Source organism: Gadus morhua, chromosome 7 (assembly GCF_902167405.1).
Source record: "Gadus morhua chromosome 7, gadMor3.0, whole genome shotgun sequence".
In the NCBI taxonomy this organism is placed as follows: Eukaryota; Metazoa; Chordata; class Actinopteri; order Gadiformes; family Gadidae; genus Gadus; species Gadus morhua.
In genome coordinates this window covers 16,650,604-16,664,276 of record NC_044054.1, presented here as the reverse complement: position 1 = coordinate 16,664,276, position 13,673 = coordinate 16,650,604, and the positions used below count along the sequence as shown (strand labels likewise).

Sequence of the window (13,673 nt, the reverse complement as noted above, 5' to 3'; positions counted from 1 at the left end):
AGCCCCTTTCACACATGAATGCGCTAAAATTGCGAGTCTACGTTTACCAGTGAAATTACCAGTTTTTACGTTCACACAAGACCACTGGCAATGTGTGTCATAATTTCCAAGAAATTACGTGTTTCTATCGCTCCGAAATAACTGCAGTTTGAAAACAATATCCGTCCTATTCGTAAAGTTTTTACCATTCCTTTGATTAAACCTGTGTCATAACCCGATCTGGTGAGCTCTCCAATCCACTGTAAGGAAACATTTTACACTGATTTATATTTCTCCCATGTATGTATAACAAGAACGCTGTTTACACTGCAGAGCTGGCAATTAACGCATCACCTCCTTGAAAAATGTTATGATTGGCTAACACAGTTGTCAACAGAGCAAGCTGCTACATTTTTCAAGCTTATGCCGGTAATGTGACAGCATTGTTCTTCAGACATATGGTTGTGCAGGAACATTACCGGAAATGTTGCAAAGTCTTTAGCAGGGATATTTGTGGAATGGACCTTAAGTCATTTTGATACCGGCTCCCATTCACACTTGACCCACATGCCTGTAAATATCCAGCATGGGCTGAATGTGTGAAATGGGCTGAATGTGTGTTGTTCACCAACCCGCTTGCATCTCTTGATTCATAGTGATGATGCTGAAGCTGCCTAAAAATAACGCGCACGCGCACACCTCTCCCAGGCTCCTGTGGACCGCCAATCATTAGAGTGAGGCCTGCATCTGTGATGGTGCTAAAATTAGCTGACATCTGCTGTGACTCACTACTGAGAGCCGGGTCATCGAGCCACTTGGGGAACAAGTGTTGTTGTTATTCTTCCTCCTTTCCTCCTCTTCCCTCCTTCTGTTTCCTTCTCTTCTCTTTCCCTCATGCGTCATTGCCAGAATCAGTTGCTCTGATGTGGATAATGTCTGCTGTGTGTTTGTATAATGCATAAATCTGCCTAATAACCAGACGCATGTGCAATCCTTTCAGCGGGATCTTTCAGGCCTGTTCCAGCTATATTATTTATTATTTGAATGCTGAAGCACAGCTTGACTATGCCTCATTTCTGCCTGCCATGATATTCAGGCGGTGATGCCGGAGGATTTCACCTTGTTGTATTATAGATGGGCATGTCTGCAGACATGTGAGTGAATCATTTGTGAGTAGTATCAGCTTTGGCGCTGAAGCTCCTTTATCGCGGATAGACTCGGAAAGACCATATCAACAAAAGCCAAATATTCGTCTCAAGCGGAGATGAGAAGAGACTATGAGAGAGGGGTTAAAGAGCCAACCCCTGGACAAACGTCACTCCAGGCACAGCGTCATTGTGACCACAGTGTTTCCCACAGAAATTTTGGAGACTATGGGGCGGGGGGGGGGGGGGGCGGCGGCATTCAACCGGACATGCGCGGTGGTTTGCCTACTATAAGTATACTAACACTAACAAAGAACTAATTCCTTGGTATTGATTATGGACTTTGTATTTGTTGAGTTGTGGTGCACTATTGTTGCAGCTCACGTTGCATTCAGATGAAATAATAAATGATGGAATTATCTTTAGCCGTTCTTGGCGTATATTTCTGCAGATATACATTCTACACAACAGATGGCCAATCTCCTTTTTTCAGTGTACGCCTATTTAAACACAATGGCGTGGCCTAAATGTCACCTTCTCAATCGTTTCATAAGCTATACATTTGTATAAACCCCCCGTTTACACAATGGGAAAACACATGTTTTCATACGTTTTGCCCTTTCATTTAGGCTACACGAAAACAGAGTTTTTATCATGGGAAACGATCATTTATAAAAACTCAGAAACTCAGTTTTTATGTTTGCGTGTGCACTAGGTCAAACGGAGTTCTATGTTCTCAAACAGTATGCATCTAAAAATGCATCACCTCTGTGAGCATCATATGTTTACAGTTAGTTAACTTACTGATCATGGATGCTGTTAAGGTAGTGCTCATACGTTAATGCAAAATTCCGAATGTCGCGCTCTCTCTATTTTTTAGACAACTCAAGACCCTCTGCAACGTAAGCACACGCACGCTAAACTGATTGGCTTTCATCACGATTTGCCAGACTCTCATTTAAATAAAGTTCAAGGATTGCCAACTTGGATTCGGCTGCAGAAGGCTATTCGGCACAGTCGCAGGCAGACAGACGAACTTCGTGCTCTCATGCAATCCCAATGAGAGCGACACGAACTTCGTCTGAGCAAAAAAAACAAAAAACAAACAAAAAAAACAACAACTTCATGTGCACGCAGAGACTATGTCGGCCGAAATTAGACTATGGCGGGGCGCCATAGTCTCGTCAATGTGTGGGAAACACTGTGACCAGCTGCCACTTCCAGTTAACCTTTAAAAGAGAACTGATGGCATTCAGAGCATACTTGCTCTATCTGATGTTTCCAAGGAAATAAAAGCATGCTAGGTGTAATGTGATTCTATTCCACAAGATTTAATATGATCAAGACGAAAAATGTGTTACTAAAGAAAATAAAATCTATATTTTTTACCATGATCTCATGGTTAATATTAAACATTTACCATGCAAGTGGGCAGTCATTATTTATTTAAACGGCTGTGATGGCTAGTAGAGCTAATGATCTTACTAGACAGAGGAATTGAGCTGAATGTCAATACATCTACCACATGTTTGGATCTTCCTTGAACTGCTACACAAAGATATCAATAACAATGATAATCTGAGGATGTATACAAAATATGCCCAGCTTCCGACCCGAGTGGATCTCCGGTATAATCAAAACAATCTCCAACATCTCCATCATTATTCTTTTTTGTAATTCAATTTCATGTATTGGCCTAGTTGTGTGTACAAGCCTTTACACTGTCATCTTAAGGAGCATCTTGACGCTAATTGCCTGGAAGTCTTCAGAGTGGAGCAGCTGCTCACATAAAAGCGCTCCTCAGAGTCTTTTTCACCATGATTGGAGCCACTTTGCTTCCGCCTCGCCGGCCTACCCACAATGCCCTGTAAACGCTACCTTCCTTTGCATGATTGCGAAGGTAATGACTGGCGGAGAAGCTTTCTCTCTGGCTGCTCTTAACCTTTTTCGGCTGATGCCATCTAGGAAGGAGGCTGTTTGGTGGATAACCACCTGGAGAGTCAGGTGTGGGGCCCAGACAGAAAGCGGCCTTATCTTGTGACTGGTATCACAGCAAGCCCTGTGTGTGTGTGTGTGTGTGTGTGTGTGTGTGTGTGTGTGTGTGTGTGTGTGTGTGTGTGTGTGTGTGTGTGTGTGTGTGTGTGTGTGTGTGTGTGCTTAAGTGTGCGACGCGTTGTGGTCTGATGATGGTAATGTCAGTGTGTGTGTGCGTTGTGTCCTCTTCTCTGTTGTAGGTCTTATGGCATGGTATTGTCATAAGACAATGGTATTGTCAGGTTGGTGCGCACTGCGCACCAACCTTATTAATAGGCAGATAATAAATATAGGCTCGCCTCTTATGGTTCAGTGTTTATCCTGACCTATCACTCTCGCACATTAAAGTACATCTAATCGGTAACATTAGCGTTTATTCGACTCAAGAGTTACGCTCCACAAGGAATAGAAGGTACATTAGGACATGTGCGTTCACCCTGTAAATGGCACAGTACTCGAGAATATTAATCAGCGTTACTTTAACCGCAGAAGACTGGTTTGACATTTGGAGGGCTTCCAGAACTCTGAAAGCAGAGACGGCCCGGATAAGAAGACCATGCCTACTCCCAACCAGCTTTTATGAAGATGAGGAACTTTAAAAACATACACATACAGGAGCTCCTTTTTTTGTCTGTAGGTTTAAACGTCGGCTCGTCAGCAGTCCTCTGTTAAAGCAGAACTTCTTGGGGGATAAGGCTCAGAGCCTGGGCCAGGAACCACACACTGCAGAGATGGAGTTGAGCCTTGTTTCCTGTTTCTAGAAATTCTACGTTGACATTTATTTCATGAGTGGGCGAAGCTTTCAAAAAGGGATTTTAATAAGTGTATTTCCACAGTGGCCAGTCTGCACGGTTCTGACCTGATGCCTTGAGACAGTTTGTGTTCAACTACAGATGCTGCCTCCAGCAACATGACTGGTCAAAACAAAGATGAAGTGTACCGAAATGAAACGTCCCGTGTGCCCAGATTTCAGCTAGTCTGCATCAGACTAGGGGGATACTAGTATAAAGTCTCCTTCATGAGGCCAGTTGAATAACGATTAAAGGCTGTTGTTCCATACCACTATATCCACAGAGGAGGGCGATAATATGTGACGGTTTCAACAGCAGGAGATTCAGATCAATGATCACTCATCAATTTCAAGCCCCCCTCGACGGCCTGGTTACAAGCATCCATCTCCTGGCTGCTCTCCCTGGAGCTGAAGGGTAGCGGCACATCAGCCATCGAGCGTAATTCCTGCCGAGTGATGGATGCGTCATCTATCGACTGGTGCTCCTAAGACTTATAGATACTCCATTTTGCTTTTTTTTTTTTTTTTTTGCTTTTTTATTATACACAGATCTGCTCTTAATGATCTCCAACGCAGGCCAGTGTTTCTCCAATGCGACTTTTAATGTCGTCAGCCTGTCAGCTGGCATCCCTCTACGCGTCTTCGCTGTCGACCCAGATTGGACTTAATGAGGGGCCCGCGTCCGCACAGCTCATAACTCAGCACAACACAGCTGCTGACAGAAAAAGAAGTGTGAATGTGTGCTGATAGAATTTGTTTATGGAAGTGTGTGTGTGTGTGTGTGTGTGTGTGTGTGTGTGTGTGTGTGTGTGTGTGTGTGTGTGTGTGTGAGTGTGAGAGAGATACATTTATCATTCGACAAGACGTGTTTATGGGAGTATGTGAGATTGTACAATTGTGTGTTCTTCTTTTAAAGGTTGCTGAGTTGGTGGGATATAGGAATAGGGGATCTTCTTCATTTTTATTGGTCTGTCTGTTTGGCTGTTTGTATATCTGTTGGTCCTCTACTTATAAGTCTTTGGTTTAGGAAATGTGCTTGAATCCCACAGTGGCATGAATATAGGATTCATCATCACTTCTTAGTAATAAAGGTTATAACCTATTTTACCAGGATTTTACAAAAATGAGAGGGAGAGAGTTTTACAGTCTGACACCCTAAACTGGTGGTGTACAGAAGCCATCATTGTTGCTTCACCTGACTGTGTGAATGGCCCTCACTGCTCATACATCTCCTCTATTCCACGATCAATCTTTTGCATTGGGACTTCTTTTTTTGTCAAACCTGTCAGAAATGTTGAGTGGTATGAGGACGGGGTACTTGCCAAACATGAAGAGGCTTTGTCATCATAAAAAAATGCTTTGTGCTGCTCATTTTCTGGAATTAATGCGAAAAGTGTGATTTCCAAGATGAACACCATCTGATGACTGACAATAGCGGCAGAGGATATATGAAGTCAACATGATTAGCTTTGTCTATCCTTTGTCCATTTATGTCAAATTCTGTTGATTTTCCCCAAATTCCTCTAAACATGTTTTATTATTTGTTGACATGTTTGGAGGCAGGATGTATTGTATAGTAAAAGCCTCTGTCTTGTTGTTGCTGAGACCAGAAGGTTTGTTTAAATTAAGTGGCTCGCAAGGGGAGGATGAGACCCCCGTGTTAGACCAGGTTTAACATAATGACACCATGAACGCCTTGAAGGTGTATAAAAGAATAATGCATCTCAATGGAAATATAGGTTTTAAAATGAAGGGTCATGGTATCATAAGTGGCCTCGTACAATTTGGGCAGACGAGTTTGAGTGATTTTGCTCGGGCAGTGGAAACTCGCTCTGCTACCCGTTGCTGTGTTTCACACAGAGATAATTGAACTGATTGGTTGTGGAACTTTCTTTACCACCTGGAATCCACATCAACAACCAGGCAGCCACCTCTGGGATATAACTCATCTGGGTTGAGCCTCTCTCCTCCATCAAGGGTGTATCGCTGGTCCCACCGACTGCTGGCCTGGGGCCCGTTTCTGTTGTTTTATCATGTGGTTATGGAGAATGGCCATTTCAAGCTAGCTGAACACTACAGCGAGATGGCACGCACCTCTTTTTAGCGTCCACTGTGCATCCACAAAGTCGTTTTCAATGATGCAACATGACGTTATGTGGGCACGTTATTATTGATATCATTGCATATGTTTTGTCCAGCGCTAACGAACGCACGCTGTAGCTCACTCTTTATTTGTATTTAAACAGCAGCCAGGCAACTGAAGCTGGGTAACGTTATTTGCAATCATGACACACACGCACACGCACGCACACGCACACGCGCACACACCACACCGTCCTTGCCTGTCACTTTGCCTTTACAACACAACCATTTAACATACTCCTCGACCTCATTTTCATCCCTCGTCCCTTCCAGTATGTTGCCACCACTATCTAACCTTAGCACAGTGACGCATCACCTTGCTCTCTCTCGGCCTATTCATCCCTCTCTCTCCAGTTCATTTGACGGTGACATACAGCGTCGTACCATGCATTCACCCTTCGCCTCCCCTCATCCCTCCCTCCTGCATTACTAGCGTGTCCCTTCTTCATGTTGCTGCAGCACCTTGTGTGTGTCCTCCAGAAGGTGTCTTCGCCCTCGTTGTATCCATGGGAGGGCCTGTGTGTCGATGGTACATACGTGTGAGGACATTGTTACTATTATTACTATGAAATATTACCTGGCAAATCAAAGCCCTTCTATCTCTTGTCGGTTTCATCCCCTGTTTCTCGGTCGGTTTGTTTCAACTCGTTTGATTTGGCTCCACCCTGTTGGGTTGTGTGGAGGCCATCACAGGTTGGAGGAGGGTGTGGTGGAGGAACAGAGGTAGGATTAGCACTAGATGGAGACGCTGATGGACAGGGAGGTGTGGATGGATGGAGAAGGAAATTGAAGTACGGAGACATACAGATTGAGATCGAGGGCTAATAAAACATGGGACTGTGTTTGTCTAATTTGTGTGTAATTGTTTTAATACGAGTGTGTGTGTGTGTGTGTGTGTGTGTGTGTGTGTGTGTGTGTGTGTGTGTGTGTGTGTGTGTGTGTGTGTGTGTGTGTGTGTGTGTGTGTCCATACCTGTGTGCTTACACCTTAAGACACACATAAACACACAAACCTGCTATCAGTGCAGTCATACTTTTGCAGATGACCTTTTACTGCTGGCAGAAGAGGAAATGTGTTAGCTTACCAACACTTCAATCATAACCAGGTTTCTAGAATCCTCCGCTCTATCGTCAGGGGGTAACTGTTACAACCATGGCATGATTGGCTTGTTTTTTTCATAGCAGCAAGCCTTAACACTGCATTCAGAGGCCTTATGTCTCCCACTGGTAGAAGGAATGTCACAACAGCATGTCCTCTGACTTCAAAATAAACGCCTCTAATTCAATACAGCAGCACCTGTCTCTCCTTCTCCCTGTCTCTCCACCTCCCTGCCTGGTTCCCTCTCCCTACGTCCCTGTTCATTCACCTCCCTCTCTCCTCCTCCCTGCCTCTCCCCTCATCCCTCGTTCCATCTCCCTGTCTCCATACATCCCTGTTAATTGTCCACCTCCGTGCCTCTCCTCTCATTCCCTCTCCGTACCTCCCTGTTCAGCCACCATCCCTCTCTTCATCTGCCTGTTTCCCCCCCCTCTCCTCTCTCCTCACACCCCCAGGCTTCCCTCCTCTCCACTCGCCATTCCCCTACCTCCAATGTTTCCTCCTACTGCTCATCCAATCTATTTTCTCTCCTCGTGTACCCCCACCACCCTTTCACTTCTTCCCCATCGCCACCTCTCTCTCCACCCCTTCTCTCCACCTTTCGCCATCCTGTCCTTCACACGGTTGAGTGAAGGACGGGTCACACACACCTACAGATATTTACCATGAGGGATGTCTGTGGGGTTGAAACATGCAGATGACTCAGAAGAGTCTGGGAGTAATGGCTTTTTATTGCGTCAGTGGTTTAGAAAACAATTGCTCTGGGACTCTCCGTAAGCTATTATCTCTCGTATTGGCGCTATTATCTTATTCATCAATGCTGCACAAAGCACTCGTATGTTGTGTGGAAATTCTTGCTTGATGTTTCTTCACTCGGCTGATTATTATTCTGTTTACCCAAAGCAAAACAAAGGACTAATTTGGCATCTGAAATGTTTGCCTGGTATTATTGTTATCGCTCTAGTAAAATCCCAAAGAAAATGTAGAAAAGATCAAAATCAAAGTCTGAGATTAAGATGTTCTGTTATGATTGTGCTGGTTTGAAATGGGATATAACTCCTGCATGCAGTGTAAAGTCAACGAAGGAACCGGTAATACCTAGAGTGCAAGGTGCGCTAAGAACGAGGATACCCCGATCCTACCACCAAACGCCAGGACAGGCCTACATCATTCCTTCAGGGAGTCCTAACCGGGTCTCGTTTCTCTGCCTCGTCCCCCCAGGTGTTCCGCACCGACTTCATCACGGCCATGAAGCTGGCGGACTCGGCCCAGCTGGGCGACTTCTACGTGCTCTCGGACCCGTGGAGGCAGGAGTGGGAGAAGGGGGTCCAGGTCCCAGCCAACCTGGAGGCCATCCCCCAGCCCGTGGTCCGGTAAGCAGGAGACCACACACACACACACACACACACCACACACACACACACACACACACACACACACACACACACACACACACCACACACACAACACACACACACACACACACACACACACACACACACACACACACAGAGAGAGAGGGGTGTGCACGCTGATGCATCACCACACACAGCGGGGTGCACGCTGATGCACTCACACACACACAGGGGTATGCATTCTGATGCACTCACATATACAGGGGTATTCGCGATGAGGCATTTACAGACAGACTGGGAGAGCCCGGACACGGTGTTGTGGCCATCTTGCTGTGATCCAGCTGTGGTCAGGGTCCTTGTGGTTAGTCTGGCACTCGAGGAACTAATAAAAGGGTTCAGAGTCAGACGGCCTCTTAACGACTCTGAGGGCTGCACATGCACATGTACGCATTATATATGTGCACGTGTTTAACCAACTCATTACCCACACACACACACACACACACACACACACACACACACACACACACACACACACACACACACACACACACACACACACACACGTGAATTTTTAAACGTAAACAAAAGGCAGCCCATCCTGTTGTGCTTTTTGCAGTGATTCATGTCCTTTGTCCTGCCAAGGTTTTCAACTCTTACCACATCACACCGATGATATATGAACTAATACTTAACTTTTAAAAATACGTCTAATTGACTCTAGGGATTACTCAATGCTAGTCCCAGTTATCACCTGTTTAGCTTTTCTTTTTTAATGACACAAACACATATTCCATGCAATTCTCCCATCTAGCCCTGCATGAATTGTGAAAACCACCTACCTGATATACGGTAAAGACTTTAAATAGATGGTAGATAAGTCAGGAAGCAGCCAACTCTATCTGCATTGGGTCTGCCCATGTGTATCTGTTCAGCCGTAGTGTTGTCCACACATAAACATGCAACATGTTAATAGCGACATGTTAATAGCGGCATGTAAACACAGACGCACGCACGCACACTCAGCTGAGCGGTTGCGTAGGTGGGGGAAAGGAAGAGGAGAAAACTGTCAGAGATTGTAAGGATGGATGCGTATATGCCAATGCCATGAGTGCGATAGCATAATGACTGATAAACTGATGGGGAAATGAATAGACAGATGAGTAGACAGATGGGATGAACGAGGAGATAGAGGGGTGGGAATATGTGAGATTGTGACAGGTGCTGCTATCTTCTTATGCTTATCATCTTTCTCACTCTTTCTCTCTTGCGATCTTCCACTGCTATCCCTTGAACCTCTTTGGTCTGTGCTTTAAGTCTTAAACAAGTCTTTATCTTGCTTGTTTTTTTCCTTGGATAATTCTTGCTGTTTATCATCACTCCTCACAACCGTCTCTATTCCCCCTTATTTCTGAGCTCTTTCTATTCATAAAAGCTTTTTACATTTTTGGTGATTCTATGCTCAAAAATGTGAAAGAAATTATGACGTACAGAATTCACGCGACTAAATTTCAGAGAGTCACTCAAGATCCACCTGTATGCACACGGGCCTATCGCCTCTACTCTTCCAGGAGCTCATCGCTGTCATACTATAGGTTCTAACCATGTCTGGTGTCCAGCGCGCTCTCCGTCACTGCGCTCTGTCCACTGAGGTTGGACTGGCGCTCTCATGCTGGAGCGCTCTCATCCATCTCGTTGCTGCTCTGCTTCTGCATCGGTAACATTTACGGTCCCACAGAGGTTGAGTTTGTGCCTGTGTTCGCTGTGGCCCCTGGCTGCTCGTGGCTCCTATGATGTATGGTTACCTATTTTCAAATCAAATGATCAAATCAAAATCGTATCGTTTCCACTTATAATGAATGTGACCTGGTTCTTTTTTTTTTATAAAAAACAACGAGATGGAGATCACATTTCTGTGTATGTCCCGGTAGACAAACAGATTTATAGCTGCCGGAAACGGGAACATTAACAGGTCGTTTCTTCTCCATGTTTTCCGTCAGAAAGTAGCGCTGGAGAAAATTGAATCGAGATATTCTGTAAAAATGTGCGATACATTTGGATGGAAACTCATTCTATATCTCTCTGTCTCTGTCTCTTTGTCTCTGTCTGTCTCTTTCTGTCCCTCTGTCTCCCGCTCTCACTCTCTGTCTCTCACACTCTTTCTCTCCCTCTCTGTCAGTCTCTCACTCTGTCTCTCCCTCTCTGTGTCTCTGTCTCCCCCTCTCTCCCCCTCTCTGCCCCCCTCTGTCCGTCTATCTCTCCCTCCTCGCTCTCCCTCCTCTCAGCCTGAGGCTCAGACACAGTTTTCCTTGGCGGTGTGTGTTTTTATATGAATAATGACATCATCATCCAAAAATGGTTGGAGAGGAAAAAGGCTGCGGGGTCCGTCTGACTCAGACCACCCCAGTATCTCCCCCCAACCCTCTCTTGCTCTCTCTCCCTTCATTCATCCTTCTGTGATTCTCTTTCTTTGTATGTCCTATCATTCTTTCTACATCTCAAAAGTTTTCTGTCCCATAACCCCTGTCTCTCTCTCCCTAATCCTCTCTTCTCTCTTCCCTCTCTCTACTCCTGTCCATCTGTCTTCGGTGCCTCTATCCCTCACCTCTCTCTCTTTCTCTGTCTCACTCAAAATATGTTCTCTCTGAACTCCTTTCTCCCTCTCTCAAATTTCAAGTTGTCTTTATTGGCAGCCATATGATGCATTGTTATAGTGCCAAAGCATTGTATAACAGATTGTCATGCAATGATAATCTGTTCATATGTCTATCACTATAATTCCCTTACCCATTTATCGCTCTATCTCTCTATTGCTCTAACTGTTTTGCATTTTGTTTCTCTCTCTCTGTCTGTCTCTCTCTCTGTGTATCCCTTCTACCCTTTCCCTCTCCTCCCCTTCTCACTTTGTGAGTAAGACACAGCCAGAGTGTGCCTGATAGTCTCCCCCTTCTCCCTCCCCCTCTCTCTCTCTGTCTATCCCTCCCCCCGGCCCGTCTCTCCCAGGGCTGGCCAGGGCCAAAGGGAAGTTATTAGGATGTTGTGTAACGCTGGGTTTGTGCACACAGTGGATAAAGGCCCTGGCTGCTAGTCCACAGCCTCCGTCCCCAGTGAGGACTCAGGGATGGAAAATAATTACATACATGAGGAGTTCTCTCTCTCTCTCGCTCTCTCTGTGACATTATTCCATTGCAGAGGAAGAGGGCACTACCAGATTACCTAACCCAAAGAGCACCTGTCAAACCTCAGACGGAGGAAACGAGAGCTCGCTGACGAAGCGAACACTGGACAATGGACCTTTTTGAACGGGTTTACCCACACTGATATAACAGCTACGTGCTCTCTGAAGACTCTTTGGAACAGTCCTGTGTGCATGCGAGCGGAGGTTTGAGGGAAATTGAAGTCACGGGATATCTGTAGACCATAATTTATTAAAATGTATTTAGTGAATCTATTGTCATTGTTCTTAGGCATAGTAACCTTTTATCACACACCAACTCTTTCCAGCTCCCCTAACTGTTTTTCTTTTATTGAGATTATATTTTTTTATGATCAATTGGGACATTCGCACACTCTTCTCGCTCTCTCTCCTCTCCTGTCTCTCTCCTTTCTCTCTTTTCGCTCTCAACGAGACAGCCAAGATGGGGATTATTTGAATGTATTGGCTCATCGCTACCATCCATATGGCAGCAGGGTCAACAAACATGAAATCCTCCTTTTGTCTATTTTCATATTTATTTGATTACATTTTCCTCTCCTGTGTCCTCCTCATCACCTGGCAATGCTTCGTTTTTTCTTTCCTAGCATCGTGTCAAGCTTTTGGGATGCAAAACCGCAACACCAGCCACAACCTGACATTCTCTCTGTAAGGAAACAACGCTTCCTAAGCATTAGATGGAGGAGGGAATGATATTTCTGCTTAATCCTGAGCGGTGAGCTGTGTAGGGCTCCGTACAAAGCTCAGGACTTTGTGTCTTTGAGATCAGTTCTCCGTACTGCAGTATTACATTCTGGCACATGATGTTTGGTAACGCTCCAGCCTAAGGAGTTCTCTTGCAACTTAAATAAACAGATATGCTATTTCTTTATAGCATATCTGGTTTTTATCACTTTGAAAATTTTACCCTCCTGGCTATTGCAGCAGTTTTCTCCAGGTTTAGCTAACATCTATATTTTTGTTGTTGTTGCATTGTACAGCCCTCATAGACTTCCGACAATGACACACTGCTTGGCAAATAAACGCAAGTGGATAAAAGTTTATATTGAAATCATACAGCTAATTCAATGTGACGATATGTCTATATTCAAGTCAAGTCAACTCTATTTGTATAAACACAATGCAACACAATAGTCTCACTCTGGCTTGTTCCAGGCCTGGGGCTGCTACACTTGATATTGACTTATTTCTGAGCCAAATAAGGGAACAAAACCAAAAACCCCAGTAGGTTCTTTGTTTTATAACTGAACTCTGGTCCATGGAGACCATCATTCATGCTGATTGCAAACAGTAACCCAGAATGAGACGGGTTGAAACTGTATTACTCTCCAGTGATAAGGTTCAGCATGGACAGGGCCATCAGCGCTGAACCAGGGGCTGTATACTAAAGCAATCTGAAGAGCTTTGGTAAAACTGAAGAAAGATGGCATGCACACACACTACAGAAAATAATGGATAGAGGAGAGCCCAAGGCAGGGTTAGGAATGGTTTTTGAAATTGATATCTGACATGGAGTATACAGAATATACCGGTATATTTTGTTTTCTGCCAACTTCGTCTGTGCCGCGGTAGAGAACTTGACGGCAGGAAATGTTTGTGGTGTGCTTTTGTTTCAGAGTAACCATTCCAATCTTGAAAGGGAAGAGCAGAGAGCCTTTCAGATACAATGAGATCAGGTTGACTCTTGTTAGGTGAACTCTCATTTCATGAAGATGATCATATTAGAAACATCAGGCTGTATTGGTTAAACAGATTAGATCAATACATTGATATAAAGATTCCAACAATACATTTTTGTGTAAAAATAATAAAAATGTCTATGCTATTCACTTATGAAAATGCAATACTCTCTACTTCACTGTGCTCCACTCTCAGCTCTATTCCCAGTAGCTAATCGGATCATTAGCTGGCTCCCT

At 44.6% G+C, this 13,673-nt stretch overlaps 1 protein-coding gene across 1 annotated transcript in view; it reads left to right on the top strand.

Annotated features, from left to right (window-relative positions):
- Positions 1–13,673, top strand: part of jade2 (jade family PHD finger 2) — a 119,062-nt gene that overhangs the window by 40,046 nt on the left and 65,343 nt on the right. The window contains exon 4 of the mRNA XM_030360219.1: positions 8,410–8,561. Coding sequence (XP_030216079.1) covers positions 8,410–8,561 — 152 coding nt within the window. The remainder of the gene's footprint in view (positions 1–8,409; positions 8,562–13,673) is intronic.